Source organism: Phaenicophaeus curvirostris, chromosome 10 (genome assembly GCF_032191515.1).
Source record: "Phaenicophaeus curvirostris isolate KB17595 chromosome 10, BPBGC_Pcur_1.0, whole genome shotgun sequence".
NCBI lineage: Eukaryota > Metazoa > Chordata > Aves > Cuculiformes > Cuculidae > Phaenicophaeus > Phaenicophaeus curvirostris.
In genome coordinates, this window is record NC_091401.1 from 26,040,751 (window position 1) to 26,059,593 (window position 18,843).

The 18,843-nt window shown below is 53.6% G+C and overlaps 2 protein-coding genes across 2 annotated transcripts; one reads left to right on the plus strand and one right to left on the minus strand.

The window, feature by feature from the left end:
* Positions 1–568: 568 nt before the first annotated feature.
* DTYMK (deoxythymidylate kinase) lies at positions 569–4,585 on the plus strand. Its single transcript, XM_069865293.1, has 5 exons — positions 569–721; positions 1,822–1,930; positions 3,102–3,192; positions 3,745–3,942; positions 4,093–4,585. The coding sequence occupies exons 1-5, from the start codon at positions 592–594 to the stop codon at positions 4,201–4,203; spliced, it is 639 nt and encodes a 212-aa protein (XP_069721394.1). The 5' UTR covers positions 569–591; the 3' UTR covers positions 4,204–4,585.
* A 1,269-nt stretch (positions 4,586–5,854) lies between these two features.
* On the minus strand, positions 5,855–18,841 carry ATG4B (autophagy related 4B cysteine peptidase). Its single transcript, XM_069865258.1, has 13 exons — positions 18,768–18,841; positions 16,990–17,088; positions 16,419–16,490; positions 14,439–14,537; positions 13,943–14,044; positions 13,140–13,212; positions 12,787–12,866; positions 11,762–11,958; positions 10,952–11,030; positions 10,055–10,200; positions 9,367–9,423; positions 8,648–8,741; positions 5,855–7,581 (listed from the first exon to the last, which is right to left on the minus strand). The coding sequence occupies exons 1-13, from the start codon at positions 18,775–18,777 to the stop codon at positions 7,508–7,510; spliced, it is 1,182 nt and encodes a 393-aa protein (XP_069721359.1). The 5' UTR covers positions 18,778–18,841; the 3' UTR covers positions 5,855–7,507.
* Positions 18,842–18,843: the final 2 nt, after the last annotated feature.

Here is an 18,843-nt window from a genome sequence, read left to right on the forward strand (position 1 = left end):
TTTAGCCTGGAGAAGAGGAGGCTGAGGGGAGACCTCATTGCTCTCTCCAACTCCCTGAAAGGAGGTTGTGGAGAGGAGGGAGCTGGGCTCTTCTCCCAAGTGACAGGGAACAGGACAAGAGGGAATGGCCTCAAGCTCCGCCAGGGGAGGGTCGGTCAGGCTGGACATTAGGAAAAAATTTCTTCACAGAAAGGGTGATTGGTCCCTGGCAGAGGCTGCCCAGGGAGGGGGTTGAGTCACCTTCCCTGGAGGGGTTTAAGGGACGGGTGGACGAGGCGCTGAGGGACATGGGTTAGTGTTTGATGGGGATGGTTGGACTCGATGATCCGGTGGGTCTCTTCCAACCTGGCGATTCTGTGATTCTGCGATTGGCCGTGTGGGGCGAAAGGGGCGGGGCGAGCGCAGCGATTGGCTGGGCCGGGCGAGAGTCTAGTGCTGTGATTGGTCGGGCGGGGGTGAGGGGGCGGGGCCATCGTGAGGCAGCGGGCGCGCTGATTGGCCAGGACGGCGGGAAGGGGCGGGGCGAGGGCAGCGATTGGCCGCGCGGGGCGGAAGTGGGCGGGGCGAGCGGAGCGCGGGAAGCCGGGAGCGATGGCGGCGCGGCGGGGGGCGCTGATCGTGCTGGAGGGGGTGGATCGCGCCGGGAAGAGCACGCAGGGGCGGCGGCTCGTGGAGGCGCTGAGGGACGGCGGGCACCGCGCCGAGCTGCTCCGCTTCCCCGGTACGTGCGGCCGCGACGGCGGGACGGGGGACGGACAGACAGACACCACCCACCGCACCCCCCCCACAGACAGACAGACAGCGCACACACCCACCCACTCACCCAGGCCCAGACAGACAGAGCCCCCATAGTCCCAGACGGACGGACAGACAGACAGACTGACTCCCCACCAGCCCCGGATAGACGGACAGACAGACACCCCCCCTGCCCTGGTAAGGCAAACAGACAGACACCTCCTCTCAGCCCCGGATAGATGGACAGACAGACAGACTGACTCCCCACCAGCCCCGGATAGACAGACAGACACCCCCTCTGCCCCGGATAGATGGACAGACAGACAGACTGACTCCCCACCAGCTCCGGGTAGACAGACAGACAGACACCCCCCACTGCCCCGGACAGGCAGACAGACAGACCCCCCCCCCCCCTCAGCCCCAGATAGATGGACAGACAGACAGACTGACTCCCCACCAGCCCCGGATAAACAGACAGACATACACCCCCCCTGCCCCGGACAGACAGACAGACAGACAGACAGACACCCCCCCTCAGCCCCGGATAGATGGACAGACAGACAGACAGACAGACTGACTCCGCACCAGCCCCGGACAGACGGACAGACCGACTCCCCACCAGCCCCGGATAAACAGACAGACAGACACCCCCCCTCAGGCCTGGATAGACAGACAGACCGACTCGCCCCCCCCACCTCCCCCCAGCCCCAGACAGGCAGACAGACAGAAGACACCCCCCCCAGCCCAGACAAATAGACAGACAGACACCCCCCCAGCCCTGGACAGACAGACAGACTGACCCCTCCCCAGTCCTGGGCAGACCAGCAGAGCCCCAGACAGACAGACACCCAACCCCAGACAGACAAGCACAGCCCCAGTCCTGGACAAACCGAACGACCAACGTAATCCTATCCGGGACAGACAGAACGACCTCAGGCAACCGGGACAGACAGACAGACAAAATAACTAACCTTGACCCTGGTAAGACAGACAGACCCACACCCCGAGACAGACAGACAGACAGACAGACAGACCGACCCACCTCCTCGGGGCAGCCCTTGTGCCTCCTGCCCCCCTTTCTCACAGAGAGGAGCACGGAGATCGGGCAGCTGATCAGCTCCTACCTGGGGAAGGAGAAGAACCTGGAGGACCACACCGTTCACCTGCTTTTCTCCGCCAACCGCTGGGAACACGTGTAAAGCTCGTCTTCGTTAAGCTGTAAAATTAAGACGCGGGGTGCTGAGCCCTCCCGGGGGCTCCAGCTTGGAGCGGGTACAGTGGGTGCAAAGGAAACGTGGCTGGAAGCAACATCTGAAGGTCTGGTAGCAGCTCTTGCAGCTCAAGGTTTAATCTTCCTAGATCAAACCCCAGGGTTTGTATTTGGAAATCATCTCAGGCGGTAATTCCAGTCCTTGTGCTCGCACTGGATTCAAGACTCAGGGAGCTGAGTTTGCCGTCTTCCTTGAAAGAAGAGACTTCGCTTTGCAGGAGAGTCTGTGTGTGTGACAGAGAACAGTCAGGGCATTGTGTCCAGGCTTCCCCTCTGGGCAGAGGCTGCGTTCAACCCTCAGAGCTGCCCTTGCTTTGGGCCCCTTGGTCCTTGTGGGTGGATGAGGAGATCACAGCCCTGAAACCCCCGTGTCCTGGGCTGCATCCAGAGCCGTGGGAGCAGCAGGGAGGGAGGGGATCCTGCCCCTCTGCTCCGCTCTGTGAGACCCACCTGGAGCCCTGGGTCCAGCTCTGGAGTCCTGAGCTCAGGGAGGACATGGAGCTGTTGGAGAGAGTCCAGAGGAGGCCATGGAGATGATCTCAGGAATGGAGCATCTCTGCTATGAGGACAGGCTGAGACAGTTGGAGTTGTTGAGTCTGGAGAAGAGAAGGCTGCGGGGAGACCTTAGAGCAGCTTCCAGTGCTGAAAGGGGCTCCAGGAAAGCTGGGGAGGAGCTCTGGATCAGAGGGAGCAGGGATAGGATGAGGGGGAAGGGTTTTGAGCTGAAAGAGGGGAGGTTGAGATGAAATCTAAGGGAGAAATGTTTTGCTGTGAGGGTGGGGAAGCCCTGGCCCAGGTTGCCCAGAGCAGTGGTGACTGCCCCATCCCTGGATCTTCTTTATAACCCATGTGAGTGATTCTGTGATTTCCAGGTTTCACAGAACAGAAACCATGAACCATGGAATTGTTTGGGTTGGAAGGGAGCTCAAAGCCCATCCATCCCCACCCCTGCCATGAAAGGGACACCTCCCTTTGGATCAGGGGCTCCAAGCCCCATCCAGCCTGGCCTGGAACCCCTCCAGGGATGGGGCAGCCATTTGGATTGCTAGAAAGGAGGGTAACTCTATGTTTTCTTTGTCTCTGACATGTTGATCAGACCTTTGATGAAAGAGAAACTGCACCAGGGGGTCACGCTTGTGGTTGACAGATACGCCTTCTCTGGAGTGGCCTTCACAAGTGCCAAAGAGGTCAGTGAGACCTGCAGCAACCCCTGCTCTCTGTGTGTGGGGAAACAGCTGCAGCTGGAGGCCTGAGCCAGACCTCGGTGAGCCTGGCCTGGGCTCCTCTGCTGGGGAAAGGTGGATGGAAATGGAGGGATGGAGGTCTTTGTGCCGGGACTGACGTGGGCTGTTTGCTCGGCTCTGCCCAGAAAGAGTGGAGAAACTCCTCCGATCAGGAAGAAATTCTTCATGATGAGGGTGGGGAGGCCCTGGCCCAGGCTGCCCAGAGCAGGGGTGGCTGCCCCATCCCTGGAGGGGCTCAAGGCCAGGCTGGATGGGGCTTGGAGCCCCTGATCCAGTGGGAGGTGTCCCTGCCCATGGCAGGGGTGGGACTGGATGGGCTTTGAGGTCCCTTCCACCCCAAACCATTCTATGATATCTCCATGTTTGTGGGCCTGTGTTTTGGGCTGCTTCTCCTCTGGCCGCTCCTTCCCCACCTGGCGCTCTAGCTGACTGCTTCTTTCCTTTCTTCATGTTCTCTTCTTTCACTTCAAACTCTGTTTTCTTTATTTGGGACAGAACTTCTGCCTGGACTGGTGCAAACAGCCCGATGTTGGACTCCCAAAGCCAGATCTGATCCTGTTTCTTCAGTTAAGCCCAAAAGAAGCAGCGGAACGCGGGGACTTTGGAAATGAACGTTATGAGAACAGCTCCTTCCAAGAGAAAGTTCTACAGTCCTTCCATCACCTGATGAAGGACAAGACATTGAACTGGAAGGTGAGGAAATCAGGAGTTGTAAATCGCTCACATCACTGTTCATGGATGGTAACAGTAACAGGGGAGCAGATTTAATGGTAAAGTGAGTTTTTCCCTTGTGTTGTTAATTGACAAACACGTTTCTGTCTATTTTTTTTCTCTTGGAAACAGACAATGGATGCTTCAAAGAGCATAGAAGACTTGCACCAAGAAATCAGGTCCATTGCAGAGGAAACCATGCAGGAGGTGCAGAATAAACCTTTGGGAGAACTCTGGAAATAAAACTTTACACAGGTTTATTTGGCCTGAAGGGGAAACGCACCTCTTGGATCTTCCTCGCTTGGGAAGAACCTGCATCACCTTCCTGGAACTACAGCTTCGATCCCATGTGTTCTGGGTCCAGCGTGGTGGTTTTATCGGCTCCTCCCCTCCGCTCTGTGCAGCTCTTGCTGTTCTTTTATACACGAACACGTGATAAGCACGTAATAATTCTTTGTAACGACCTCCCCGCCTCACATGGAAGCTCTTGTTCCAGCCCCAGGTGTCGCAGAGGGATCCCTGGACAGCAGCAAGGGGCAGGCAACGGCTTCCCAGTTTCAGGTGCTGCCCTGTGTCCGGTTCTCTTGCCTCTCGAGTAAATGCATCCCCTGTGCTGACACCAGGTTCTAGAGGACTTGATAATAAATCACATTTTTAAACATTTTGTGCAGGGCGTTTGATGAGGTTCAACGAAGCCAAGTGCAAGGTCCTGCACCGGGGTCAGGGCAACCCGTGGTTTCAGTCCAGGAAGGAGGATGAGGTGACAGAGAACAGCCCTGAGGAGAAGCTCAACGTGAGGCAGCAACGTGCGCTCACAGCCCAGAAACCAACCACATCCTGGGCTGCATCCAGAGCAGCAGGGAGGGAGGGGATCCTGCCCCTCTGCTCCGCTCTGAGAGACCCATCTGGAGTCCTGGGTCCAGCTCTGGAGTCCCCAGCACAGGGAGGACATGGAGCTGTTGGAGCGAGTGCGGAGGAGGCCACGGAGATGATCCGAGGGCTGGAGCAGCTCCTGTACGAGGACAGGCTGAGAGAGTTGGGGTTGCTCAGCCTGGAGAAGGCTCCGGGTCTGCCTTAGAGCAGCTTCCAGTGCTGAAAGGGGCTCCAAGAGAGCTGGGGAGGGGCTCTGGATCAGGGAGGGCAGGGATAGGAGAAGGGGAATGCATTTTGAGCTGAAAGGGGAGATGGAGATGAGATTCTAGGATCTCTGATCCTAACCTTCTCTGGCCAAGTTGCCCAGAGCAGGGGTGGCTGCCCCATCCCTGGAGGGGTTCCAGGCCAGGCTTGATGGGGCTTGGAGCCCCTGATCCAGTGGGAGGTGTCCCTGCCCATGGCAGGGGTGGGACTGGGTGGGTTTTGAGGTCCCTTCCAACCCAAACCATTCCCCAATTTTTCCAGTATGCTCATTCCTCTAGGACACAGGAGGTGACGGTGCTGTGGCTCTGGCACTAAAATCCAGGGAAAGTGCTTTGCTCAAGCTGTGGAACAGAGAGAGAGGATCTGGATGATGATAACAGGGCAATTGCTGATGGATCTTAATCAGTGTTCTTGCAGTGATGATCAGATGCACTCTCTTAAAAAGCTGTTATTGTTAACTTATTGATCACTAGGGATCATTTGTTACCTTTCTTGTTCTAGTAAGTTAAACTTGATTTCACACAGTAGTTGAGAGTTTGGGCCTTTTATGCTGCTTGCACTCCGATCAAAAGGGCAGGAACAGTTCATCAGTGCCAGGCAGCCTCTATTCTATTGGAAACACTCGAGAAGACAACGTCACCGTCTCAACTTTTGCTCCCACTCCAACTCGTTCATCCTAAAAGGCCAAAATCCTTCCAGCAGGGCGACCGGACACGGCCCGCCACCACCTCCAGTTCACGAGGCGTTGGGACAGGGCAAGGTTTGAGATCTGTTTATTCAGATACAAATTGAGAGCAGCTGAATGGAGCACAGCCCCACTTCCTCTGCTGCCTCTTCCCCCGACTGCCGCGGGGGAGAGGAGAAGCAGGCAGAAAGCAGCAAATAATAATTTAGTGACAGAAGCGTAGTGGTTCCCGGTTCAAACCTCTGCCTTGGGGCAGCACAGGGACAGTTAGAGCATCGGTCGGGCAGGCCTGGGGGGTCACTGCTGGGCAGCGGCCGCCATCCTTGGGCACAAAAGCTTTAAGTGACGGGTTCCAACCCTAAATGTGCAGCACAAAGCCTTGGGAACAGGTCTGCAACGCGCAGCACACGCTGAGGAAGTGACTGCAGCACCGCCTGTTGCAGCTTGTGTTTAGACAACTCTCTTCCACGGTTCCTTCAGGGCCCTAGGCAGAGCCAGCCTCAAACAGCTACAATTCCAGTATAACCAGACCTTCTCGAGGCCCCCTGTCCTCACTGCCCTCCTCGGATTGACTACTTGAGACAGGTTGCTCCGGGTCAGTGCCGGCAGCCCCCCTGTGCCCACTCTGCACAGAGAAGGGAGAAGGAAGGAAAGGCACCGCCGCAGCTGGGAAGCCAACTTGACCTTCAAGCACCTTTTCGGATTTGGAAAAGGAATGTCTACTAGGAGGAGCTGCTGGACAACCCACCAAGGGTACCTTGAGGAGCTTTGAGAGCTCACAGCTCGGTACTGACCGGATTCACACCCTGGATGCACACAACCGGCAAATCTCACCTGTCCCCTTTCGCCTCACTCAGCTGTGGAACCCAGTTCCCTGCTCACAACAGCTTTCCTGAAGATACTCGCTGCAGAGATGGACCCATTAGAGAAGCACAACACTTTATGGACTCACCCAACAAGACCCCGCGCTGTTCCTGTTCTCCTTCCCTTCTTTCTGCTGTTATTTAATGTGAGACGGAGCCGCTCCTCCCCAGCAGCAGAGGTTGGCTCCAGGCTTTTGCAGACAGCCTTTCTTTTTGAATTATCAGTCACTTGTGAGTTCCCTCCGCTTCCTTTTCACGGGGCGTGCGCAGGAGAGGGGGCTTCGCCCGCGAGGAAGGCGGGAGTGACGAGGAGCTGGACCGTAGGCAGCCCGGCTGCCCGCGCTCCAGGGGTTTCCCAGCTGTCTCAGGACGTGGCTGCTGTTCATTCGCGTCGTGAGCTGCAGTCCAGGTTGGCCAGCGAGAAGAGAAGCCGCTAAAGGAATTAACTACGCGTTTCACCTGCTAAGTGACTGGGGGGGCGGGCTCTAAGCTTCGGAGGGGAGTCCCCAGGGGAGGACTTGGTGCTCTAACGATTTCTGTGCCTCCGCGGGAGGGCGACGGACCTGCTGATGGAACAGAAAGACTTGGAACTCCCAAGCACCACCACATCCGCTGCCAGAAACTGTTTTCTGCTGAGAAATTCTGACTCCAGCCAGTAAGGCTGTAACACCCACTCGGTTCTTCATCCCCACGCAGACAATGCGCGCTCCGCTGAGGCTGCACAGAATGCCAGGATGGACAAGAGGCGGGGATGGCAGCAAGCGCCTATGAAAACTGGTAGCCCCAGGCTCTCGAAGGAGCTTCCCTCCCCCCCTTCTCCCCACACGTAACACAAATTCGGAGTCAGTTTTCCTATTGGATTTCAAAGGGATAGGATTTCGAAGTCTTCGTCTTCTGAGTCAAAGAACCTTTCCAATCTGTCGGCATCGGAGGAGTCTGTGAGAGAAAAAGAAAGCGTGATCTCGGTGGGACGCACGGACTGCTCAGCATCGGTGAGAGCAGCAGCTGGAGGGCAGCAGGAATCACGGGTCAGGGGCCTGCAAGCTCCAAGAGGCTCTGTGACGCACCTGAGTGAAGGTTCCAAGGAGGGATGAGAAATAGGATACATTAACAGCGTGGAAACACACTGGGGAGGCTGTCTTTTAAATTCCTCCAGGGATGGAGACTCCACCACCTCCCTGTGCAGACTCTGCCAGGGCCCCAGAACCCCTTCCGTGAAGACATTTTTCCTGATGTCCAATCTAAACCTCCCCTGGTGCAGCTTTAGGCCTTTGCCTATCGCCTGTCACTTGGGAGAAGAGCCTAACACCCACCTCGCTACAGCCTCCTTTCTGGGAGCTGCAGACAGCGATGAGGTCTCCCCTCAGCCTCCTTTTCTCCAGGCTAAACAGCCCCAGGTCCCTCAGCTGCCTCTCACAACCCTTGTTCTCCAGCCCCTTCCCCAGCTCTGTTCCCTTCTCTGGTCGCGCTTCAGCCCCTCAATGTCCTTCTTGTAGTGAGGGGCCCAAAACATCCGTGCACATTATGAACACGATAAGCAGAGCCTGAGGGCCAAGATGCTGCCCAGCACTAGTTCCTGCTGCCATCAGCAGTGGCGCCTGCACAGGGATGGAGCACCTTATGCTGGGACTGTTTGCCCAGCCCTGTCTTTTTGACCATTTTCATGACCTAGAAACTCTGTTTTCAGCCTTTTCAATTGACCCTTTTGACTCCTCCAAGCACCCCTTTACAAGTCATAGATCCACGCTGCTGCGAGAGCCCAGGAACCTGTTTTTACTTCCCCTCAGTCATCATCACCATTCACAGACCCATTCTAGAAATCATCCAGAGACATCGTGGGATCTGTGAACCATGAGCTGAAAGCCAAAGAATTGGATCAATTGACCTATGAACTCCAGATCCAGCTCCAGGCAAAAAGGAACATACTAGAAGACATGATTTCTGTAAGATTACCAGAAAAACAAAGGGACTGGCTCACCCTTAGCTCTCTGTGTGGCCTCACCTGGTGTGAGATTCACGACATCGGGGTTGGAGAAATGTGACGGCTGACGTTCGACCAGTTCAAACATGGGCAGCGCTCCTCTTACCAGGGACAGCTGGGGAGCAAGAGCAGAGCCATCAGAACCAGCAACTCCCTACTCCCAGTGCTCCTTAAAGGGTAACAATGATCTGCTGGGACTTGACTGCAGCTGAAAAACAGTTTCTCAAATCTTTGACTTGCACCATCAGCAGAAGTTCAGAGCTGTGCTCAGTTTGGGAGTTCAATAAACTGTTTTCATATGCTTCAAAATGGGATTGTGCTGCAGAGAATGCGCTTTCTGTGCAGTGGTCTGGAAACAAGACAACACCCTGTATTCCTTTCATTGGATCATAGAATGGTTTGGGTTGGAAGGGAGCTCAAAGCCCATCCAGTGCCACCCCTGCCATGGGCAGGGACACCTCCCACTGGATCAGGGGCTCCAAGCCCCATACAGCCTGGCCTTGAACCCCTCCAGGGATGGGGCAGCCACCCCTGCTCTGGGCAACCTGGGCCAGGGCCTCCCCACCCTCACAGGAAAACTCTTCTTCATAGAACCATAGAATGGTTTGGGTTGGAAGGGACCTTAAAGCCCATCCAGTTCCCATGAGCAGGGACACCTCCCACTAGAGGTATACACTTCTGAAGATCTCATCTAAATCTCCCCATTTTTCAGCTTAAATCCCAGTGATATAAACACAAACCTTTTTGATTTGCTGGCACCAGTCATTAAAGTCTTCCTCTGTGTGGCAGAAAAAGCCCTGAAAAAGAATTTATTTTTATATATTGTGGATTGATCATTTCAGGCATAAGGCATTAACACCAAGCAACACAACCAGGCCTGCGAGCAGTGGCAACATCTAACTGTCTTTCTTTTAAACCATGGTTTGTGCTGCCCCGTTAAACTGAACGCCTGCTGTATGCTTGATGTGAGCAGCACCCAAGTGCTGGTTCCTCAGTCTGCTCTCCCTGCAGAAGGGACGCGGGGCAGAACCAACCCACGTGGAGACAAACAGCAGGCGTTTGGGGTTCAACAGCAACCAAACCACACTGAATCACAATACGGATTCAGGAATGTATTCAGATCTCCCCATCAAAAAGCAGGAATTGAAGGCCAAACCAAACCCAAAAGGACAGTGCTCCACAAGGAACGGCGCTTAACTCCCACGCGAGGGAGATTTCCCCGTACCAAACCGCTTCCTGCATGAGGAGCCGTGTTACCCGCATCACTGCGACACTCAGCAGCACTTCCCAGCGCACGGCGGGCTTGGGGAATACCCAGCTCACCCCCATCACCTCTGCCAGCTCCCTGGGGAAAGGGCTACGGCTGCGAAACAGAGAAAACACAACCCTGCTCCTTCGGGAGAAGGGAAACGAGCAGCAGGAACGCACCACTGCGATGGAGGGGTCGAGCTCGGCGATGCTCATTCTGCAGGGAGGGTGCTGGCAGTGGAAGCTCTCGTCGGGGAGGCAGCTGCTGTCGTTGGGCTCCACTGCAGGCTGCGTAGTGTGGGGATCCAGGTAAATGAGCTCCTCACCTGGACAGACAGACAAGGAGACATCAGCAGCAAGAACCACACCAGAAGCTGCTCTTCTGAGAAACAAACGGTGAGGTACAAAGAAAAGGAAGAGCGATGACAGAGCCAGCTCTCGTAACCCATGTTCTATCACGGTGACTTGCTTCCAACCACTTTCCCCGAGGTTTCTCATCTGGCAAGAGCCAGTCACCAGCAGAACCGCAGTGCCTGCTCCATAGAGACACCCCGTCTCGCGGCACAGGCACTGCCTGCGTACCGTTCCGTGGTCCTGTGCAAGCTCAAGTCAGCCCCAGAAATCCAAAGCACAACCAGATGGAGGGTCGTGGGCAGAGAGAGAGAAAATCAGAGGGAAGGACAAGAATAAAACAATGACAGTTTGTAGGGTTTCAAGACTGGGACAGCTACAGGACAGTTAAAACCAGCCAGGTCCCTAAAGAGAGGTCAGCTCTCTGTAGGAAGTGTCTACACAGACCTGTTTAGAGACAGGATTTAGCGTTACGCAGTGGATGTTTACTGCCTGTACTATGGCCGCTGTTTAAAGCCGCATCACTCAGGTCATAGAATCATGGAATCATAGAATAACCAGGTTGGAAGAGACCCACCGGATCATCAAGCTCACAAAGAGCTTCAGTCCATGCTTCCAGCAGGCAAGAAGAACCCTGCAGCAGGCACCACAGCCCAAGAAGGAGAACTGTACCACTCCACAGATATTTTTTAACTGGAAAGTCTTTGCAGGACTCTGGACACTCACCGACATAGCCAATGAAGTAGTGAGCACTGTTTGGTTTCCCTCCGATCACTCCCAGGGACTGGGGCATCATGAAGCAGTGCTGGAAAAGCAATACAGAAAACACACAGCTGATAGACAGTGAGACAGCGGGTGGTAACAATGACAAACACCCAAAAATGCAGCGGGAAAGAAAGATGGGGATACTGAAAATCAGCAAGAACAGCCATTTTTGGAGAAAAGCTCCACCAGGAAAGCTGAAGAGTGAAACACAGGGCCTTCAAGCAACACAGAAGCAGCTGAAAAACACGTTTAACTGCTGACAGGGACACACAGGTGGGACCAAAGGGAAGCAGCAGCAGGACTCAGCTGGGCAAGTCCTGGAGCTGTCATGAGGTTTCAACAGTGCCCTCGAGAGGAAACAGTCATTCAGGAAACAGTTTAAGTTCCTTCTGCAGCTGAAGTACCCACGCAACATCTACTGAGTTATGGGCAAGTGACTTCCCGTGACTACTCAGCTCAGAGCTTGTACAGCAAGACACCGTGCGCCCTGCCTCGCGCATGAACGCTGCACACCGTAAATCCTGCAGCCTCCTGATCTTCCACACTGCAACCATCAACCAAATTCCAGCCTTAATCTGCAGTAAAAGCTCTGGCCTCAGAGCCACAGGGAGTCTGCCACACTGCAGCCATTCATGCTCCAGTTGCCACCACAGACACCACAGTCAGGCTGAGCCAACGCTTCAACGGGCTGGGACAATCTAAACACAAAGAAGGACCGAGACCAAGTCCTTAAGCATCAGAATACCCAGAATTCAGCTCCAGGTTCCCTACCTTTAGTGTTTCAATGTAGGCTTCATTGATCTCTGTGAGCCCAAGGCGGAGAGGTATCAGCAGCACCAATGGTTTCCACAGGGAGAGTTGATCTCTGACCCCCACATCCCCTGGGCACCCGTTGTAGAGCACGTCTGACTCCAGAGCTGAGCACGCTGCAGCTCCAGCACATGGGAAACTGGACTGGCACAACCGCCCTGTGGAAAAGGAACAGAAAGCAGCAGAAATCACCTCTGTTCCCAGACCCCGAGTCATTCTGTTTGACCTCTGATCAACAATTTCTATTTACTAGAAGCCAACGGCACCGATAAAAAAAAAAGAGACGCTTAACAAGGTCCAGTGTCAGGATAACATGGTGTGTTTACTCCTGCGGGGCTCCTCTAGGGCTCCACATTCCATCCAAGATGATGCCAAACTGTACAGCACACTCTGCCACCACCTGCTGGGCCCTTGGAATCCCAACCCATCCAGCAGGACCTGTGCCAACGCGGCTGAGCGAGCTGATCAGGTCAGGCCTGAATTCAGAGAGCTTGGAGGCAGGAAGAAAAGAACCTGGAGTGTTCAACTCCCAAAGAATTCATGGAGGATATGAAGTTGAACTGAGTGAGGAAAGCATTATGGCTTAACATTTCTCCCTTGGATCTCATCTCAATCTCCCTCTTCAAATTTAAAACCATTCCTGCTGTCCCATCCCTGCCCTCCCTGATCCAGAGCCCTTCCCCAGCTTTCCTGGAGCCCCTTTCAGCACTGGAAGCTGCTCTAAGGTCTCCCCACAGCCTCCTCTTCTCCAGGCCAAACAACCCCATCTTCCCAGCTTGTCAAAGACATCACGGTCAAAATTATTCAAATGGACGATTCTAATGCTCCAGAACAACAATTCTCATTTGGTTTTAGCACGCTTGGCCAAAACTTTAAGCTAAAATATTTACTTCATGCTTGTTGGGTTGTACTTTACGCTCCCCAATATTTTTCTGGCTTCTTGCTGCTAGGGGATCTACCAAACTGTACCCCTATGTGACACTTACGGATTTCTTCCATCACTACAGTGTTGTCCATGGCTATATGGACCGCCAGGGAACTCCAGGTATCAAAAGTTGCAAGTTTCCTATAGGAAAAATAAAAAGGAAGCAAGCAATGATTAGTTACAACTGCAAGACAAAGATAGTGGAGTAGCGAAGAGGAGAAACTAGCCTGAATTTAGACCTTGAATCCCATCCAGTTCCAAACCCCCAGCCGTGGGCAGGGACACCTCCCACTGGACCAGGTTGCTGAAAGCCACGGCAGCCAATGCACAGGAACCCATGAGCCAGAAGGTATCTACAAACCAAATGACCCAACTGCACGTTCGGATGAGATCAAGGAAAACCACAATACTTACTTGAGCACTTGTGCGACTGTGTTTGGTCCGTACCACTGCCCTATGGATTTTCCCTCTCCAACTCCCATCTGGGCTGCACCGTGAGAGAAAAATCAAATTATTTAGCAAGTAATTTCACCTACTCTGTGTCCCTTCCTCAAGAAATCTCACTCGGAAACATTCTGGAGTCAGCAGAATCTGTCCTTTCACAGGGTATCTTAGCATAGACAGGAGAGAGAAGCACCTCCACAAGGGCTGCACAGCAAATCCTCTCCCCACAAGGCGGTAACAGAGAAGTTCAAAAGGCAATGTCACCTCAGAGGAAACTGTACTTGGAGCCTTTGATTACCAGGAGCATCCTTGTAATCCGATGTTCTGTTTGCTGAAGCTATAGGTGCCTTAATGCCCTATGGGGAGAACTGAGACAGGCTGCTTCGCTTTTATTTGTCAGGGCGTTAATATCACAGCGAGATCTGAGTCCATTTGCTATTTCTGGGAATTCCTTTGCTCAGCAGACTTCTCGTATTACAAGGTCCTAGTGAGAACTGCAACCAGATGCGTTCCTCTCACCTTTGCTAACTCGGACGTGGGAAGAGATGCTGAATATAACCTGACAGCCTTAAACATTTGAGTTGAGAAGAAAAATCCTTCACAATCCAGCAGCAGTTTCACATCCTGTCACGAAATGAGCAGCACAGTGGCATGTACCTGCCCCACTAGTAGGTGGGTTTTGGCTAAGCTATTAAAACAAATTGAGTGATGTTCTAAACTCATGGGAAACCCAGAACAAACATCTCCATGCTCGTCAGCACCCCGACTCTTACCTATCTGGTGAATGGAGTAGTAGCTATCTTTTTTGTCAATGAAGGCATTAAGAACGTTGAAGTAATTATCTGTCTGCCTCTTCCCTTTTATCCACCTCCAGTCTACAACAGACAAGGGGAAACAAATAAAACATATTCATTAGCAGTTAAAGGCTGCAAGCTACAATTGTTTTCCCTGCACATCAACCAACTGACCCAGTTTTCACGTCACTCTCTTATTACCAGGCATTCCCAACACTAATTTTGAAGTAAAGTAAGCATTATCACAGCTGGAGTAGAGGAATATCACCATGAATCATAGAATCATAGAATCACCAGGTTGGAAGAGACCCATGGAAAAGCAAATAAACAAAAAAAAAAAACCAAACCAGCCTTGAACTTGGGAAGGCTGAAGAAAAAGAGCCCTCAGCAATTCCCAGCAGTGCCCTCGTTATCTGCTGTCCTTACGAGCGCTGCGCTTGTGGAAGGACGCGGCCCTGGCTGCACGCTGGTTTACCTCTTCCCAAATGTCTGCAGACCAAGGCCTGAGCAAAGATCATCTGGCCACACCGCAACATGCAGCCCCAGCCAGTATCCGATGTGGGACCGGTTCCTCCTGGAAAAGAGGACAGAAAAGAAACACGGAATGAGCAGGAAAACAGGGCCGAGAGAGAGGTGGAATGAAAGCACTGTTAGGCTGCATGGGTAGGAGGTTCACTCAAAAAAAGAGACTAAGGACTCGATGCTGAAAGCATTTCCTTGACAGAATCATAGAATCATGGAATGGTTTGGGGTGGAAGGGACCTCAAAGCTCATCCAGTCCCACCCCTGCCATGGGCAGGGACACCTCCCACTGGATCAGGGGCTCCAAGCCCCATCCAGCCTGGCCTTGAACCCCTCCAGGGATGGAGCAGCCACCCCTGCTCTGGGCAGCCTGGGCCAGGGCCTCCCCACCCTCACAGCAAAACATTTCTCACCAAGATCTCATCTCAGTCTCCCCTCTTTCAGCTGAAAACCATTCCCTCTGTCCTATCCCTGCCCTCCCTGATCCAGAGCCCTTCCCCAGCTTTCCTGGAGCCCTTTTCAGTGCTGGAAGCCGCTCTAAGGTCTCCCCAGGCTAAACTGCTGCTCCTCCACCGAGGCTCTGGCTGTTATTACAGCCTTCACAGATAAAATGGTTAGTGTGACCGCAGCAACTGAGCTGTCTCACAAGCACGCAGTCAGCTGTGCCTCAGCATGGCTGGAAGGAGTTTCTTTGTAGTGCTGCTTTTTTCTTTCCATCCCATGCAAGCGCCCTGCACGGAAAGCACAGGGAGCATCACCCAAGAGAACCAGTTAATCAGCTTCTGGATGGTCAACAGCAACCTGCTATCATTTTGCCAGCAATTTATATCATATACAACATCCAAAATTGATAAAGCTTTATAAAATCAGCCCAGGACCTTCCCCTTAGCCTCGGAGGAGCTTACAGTATTTAAGCAGGCAAGCACAGAGCAGTGACCAGCAATAAAAGGGGTGGCTGGGAGAAGAGACTGCGAAGGAAAAGGTTTATTGTGCACCATGCAAACCACAGCTCTGCTGTAAACGGGAAATGACTCAGAAAATGGGATTTTTTTCCTATCCTTGCCCTTTAATAACTCACACAGAATCCTCTGTCATGTTTGTGAGCCATAGTTAAAAGCACGCTAACCCTACAATTTCACACATGTACTTAGCTATGGCTAAAAACTTGAATTTAAAGGGGTTAAACCACATCAAAGGTGTCTCATAACTCGTTAGCAAAGGGTTTCCCAGCACAGCAAGAACAAAACAAGCCAGAAGGACCAGCTACCGAGAATTCTCTTCCTCAAATCTGAGCCATTTTCCTCATCAGCTGCTAGGGATGATGCTGACCGTGAGGACACGGATGGGGTCTGCAATCGCATTTACCTGCTCTCAGACCTCTTCTGACATCCTTCCCACCCAGTACACATAACCACACCACGAAAGCAGAACAGCTTAAGGTACCAAGACGTCCTCGTTCCACTTCACTGGGAAATGTTCCTTGATTACTTGGAACTGTTGGAATAGGTCCAGAGGAGGCCAGGCGGATGATCCGAGGGCTGGAGCACCTCCCATATGAGGATAGAATGAGAGAGCTGGGGCTGCTCAGCTTTCCTGGAGCCCCTTTCAGCCCTGGAAGCTGCTCCAAGGTCTCCCCACAGCCTTCTCTTCTCCAGGCTGAACAACCCCAACTCTCTCAGCCTGTCCTCACAGCAGAGGTTCTCCAGCCCTCGGATCACCTCTGTGGCCTCCTCTGGACCTGTTCCAACAGTTCCAACAGTTCCACCTCCTTCTTATGTTTGGGATTCCAGAACTAGAAAAAATCTACCCTATCAACTACATGGAGTGCATTTCAGATTCCATTAATCAGAAATGAATTAACATCATGCTTGTAGAGACTGTTTTGTTAGAGATAACCAGACTATCGTCACTTCGACTCATCCAGAGTACATACCGATAGCAGGGAAGTTCTTTCTGTAGGTGAACCAAAGCCGAGAGGTCACATCCAACAGGATCTCTTCTTTCTCTGCAAGTTTTCCAGCATCAATAGGCACATAGATGAGGTTGGCACCAAACACAGCTAAACCCACCTCCCGCCCAGCTCATTCTCCAGCCCCTTCCCCAGCTCCGTTCCCTTCTCTGGACGCGCTCCAGCCCCTCAATGTCTTTCTCATAGTGAGGGGCCCAGAACTGAACACACCATTTGAGGTGTGGTTTCATCTCAGAGGAAACAGCCTGGAGCTGCACAGGGCTATTGAGTCCCAAGCGCAGGGCTCTGCACTTGGCCTTGTTGAGCCTCATCCCGTTGGTCTCAACCTATGGATACAACCTAATCAGATCCCTCTGCAGAGCCTCCCTGCCCTCAAGCAGATCGACAACAGGCAGGACACTGACATTCAGTGTGTTCTGCCAGCAAACAAACACTCTCAGCATCATGCTTCTAAGTTCTCCAGTCACCTTGCTGCTCAGATAGCAAAGTGCAACGTCAACAGAGTCCTCTGGAGACCAGAGCGCGTTGCACCTACCCGTAAAGACACTGTATTTCCGACCAAGGATCCAGACGGGCTCTTTGGTCTCGGGGAAGTCTTCGTATTCGAACCTGAGAGTGTCATAGGTAAGAGTGGCTGGAAAAAGAAAAGATGAAATGACCCACCTTTCATAGCTGTTCCTTGCATTTTAAAATCACACAGAATGACAGAAGCAGAGCTGCTGTGGATCAGCAACTTCCACGCCCAGAGAACCCGGCTCTAACTGGCACAGAACAGCCCGGCTCCCCCTGCCACCACCACCTCGGGAAGGCACAGATTGCTGACGCAGCCCTGGCTGCTCCACAAGCAGAAAAGCAAGAGGGATTTCCAGGCTGGGTCAGCACTGAGTTCTGCCAGATGCAGAAAATGGTCAAGGAAACATCTAGGACCTCATCCGACAGCCACACTCTGCTTCTCACAACAGGCAACATCGTGCACACCAGAACAGTCACAGAAATGGTGTCAGGGTCCTCTTCTCATTGAATCACAAGATGGTTTGGGGTGGAAGGGACCTCAAAGCCCATCCAGTCCCACCCCTGCCATGGGCAGGGACACCTCCCACTGGATCAGGGGCTCCAAGCCCCATCCAACCTGGCCTTGAACCCCTCCAGGGATGGGGCAGCCACCCCTGCTCTGGGCAGCCTGGGCCAGGGCCTCCCCACCCTCACGGCAAAACATTTCTCCCTAAGCAAAATCTCCCCTCTTTCAACTTAAAACCATTCCCTTCATCCCATCCCTGCCCTCCCTGATCCAGAGCCCCTCCCCAGCTTTCCTGGAGCCCCTTTCAGCGCTGGAAGCTGCTCTAAGGTCTCCCTGCAGCCTTCTCTTCTCCAGACTGAACAACCCCAACTCTCCCAGCCTGCCAAAGACATCAAAGTCAAAACTTTGATGATTCAAATGGAAACACAGCAAGAGATTTTCCCCGCGGTTTGCCCAGCCAACTAGCCACCACACCCTCTAGCATCAATCACCTCACTCCCAGCTTCCCTGCAAAGCTTAGATATTTTGTTGGAAAACTTTTTATTTAAAACACTGAAGCAGGGGTTTGGAGCAGAGATAAAAACAGGCTTTTTCCTTCCTTTCCAAATTTCTTCTTGGGCTTCCCTCACCCTCTGGAGAGGCCTCTCCTCAGAGACATTTCCCCGCAGCCATCAGCCTCCAACTAGCACAGCTACAAAAGCATTGGGAGCGGGGTGGATGATCACTTCCCACAGCTGAGAAAGGGACTTTGGAGAGGAGGAAAGCTACTGATAACGGAAGAACAGCCCGAACCCTTATCTCTAGCCTTGCAGGAGATAGATTGCGCCTTTTCTTCCCCCTAATCTCTTTCAAACAAGACCCATCCCAACTCCCTGAGCAACACGGGGGAGTCTGGAGACAGCCAGGGAGGAAAGTCAGTCAGCTGACAAGTGGTGTTTTCCTAGATACCCAGAGCAAACAGCTCAAAAGCCTGCGCCTCAGCTCGCTGAGCGGCCCCGCAGCAGGGCTGGGTGCCGAGGGACCGGAGCCCCAGCTTCTCCCCGCCACAGCGGGCTCTCCCTTCCCTCCTGGAGCCTCGTAACGCTCACACCGAGGGAGAGCGAAGGAGCCTTTCGCAGGAAAGCCTCTCGCAAGAAGCCGTTCTGCCCCCAGGCGCTCCGGCGCCCCTCGCCGGGGCCCAGCACACGGAGCGCCGGCCCCGCCGCCGCCCTCCCGCCCCGTCCCGGCCAATCCCCGCCCTCCCCAGAGGGATTCCCTCTGTGCAAAGTCGGGGAGAGGCTCCCCGCGCCGCCCACCTGCGTCCATGGCGGCGGCGGCCCCGCCGAGGGCTGCGGCCGCTGCTCCCGGTCCCGCCGCCCCCCCCTTCCCTCC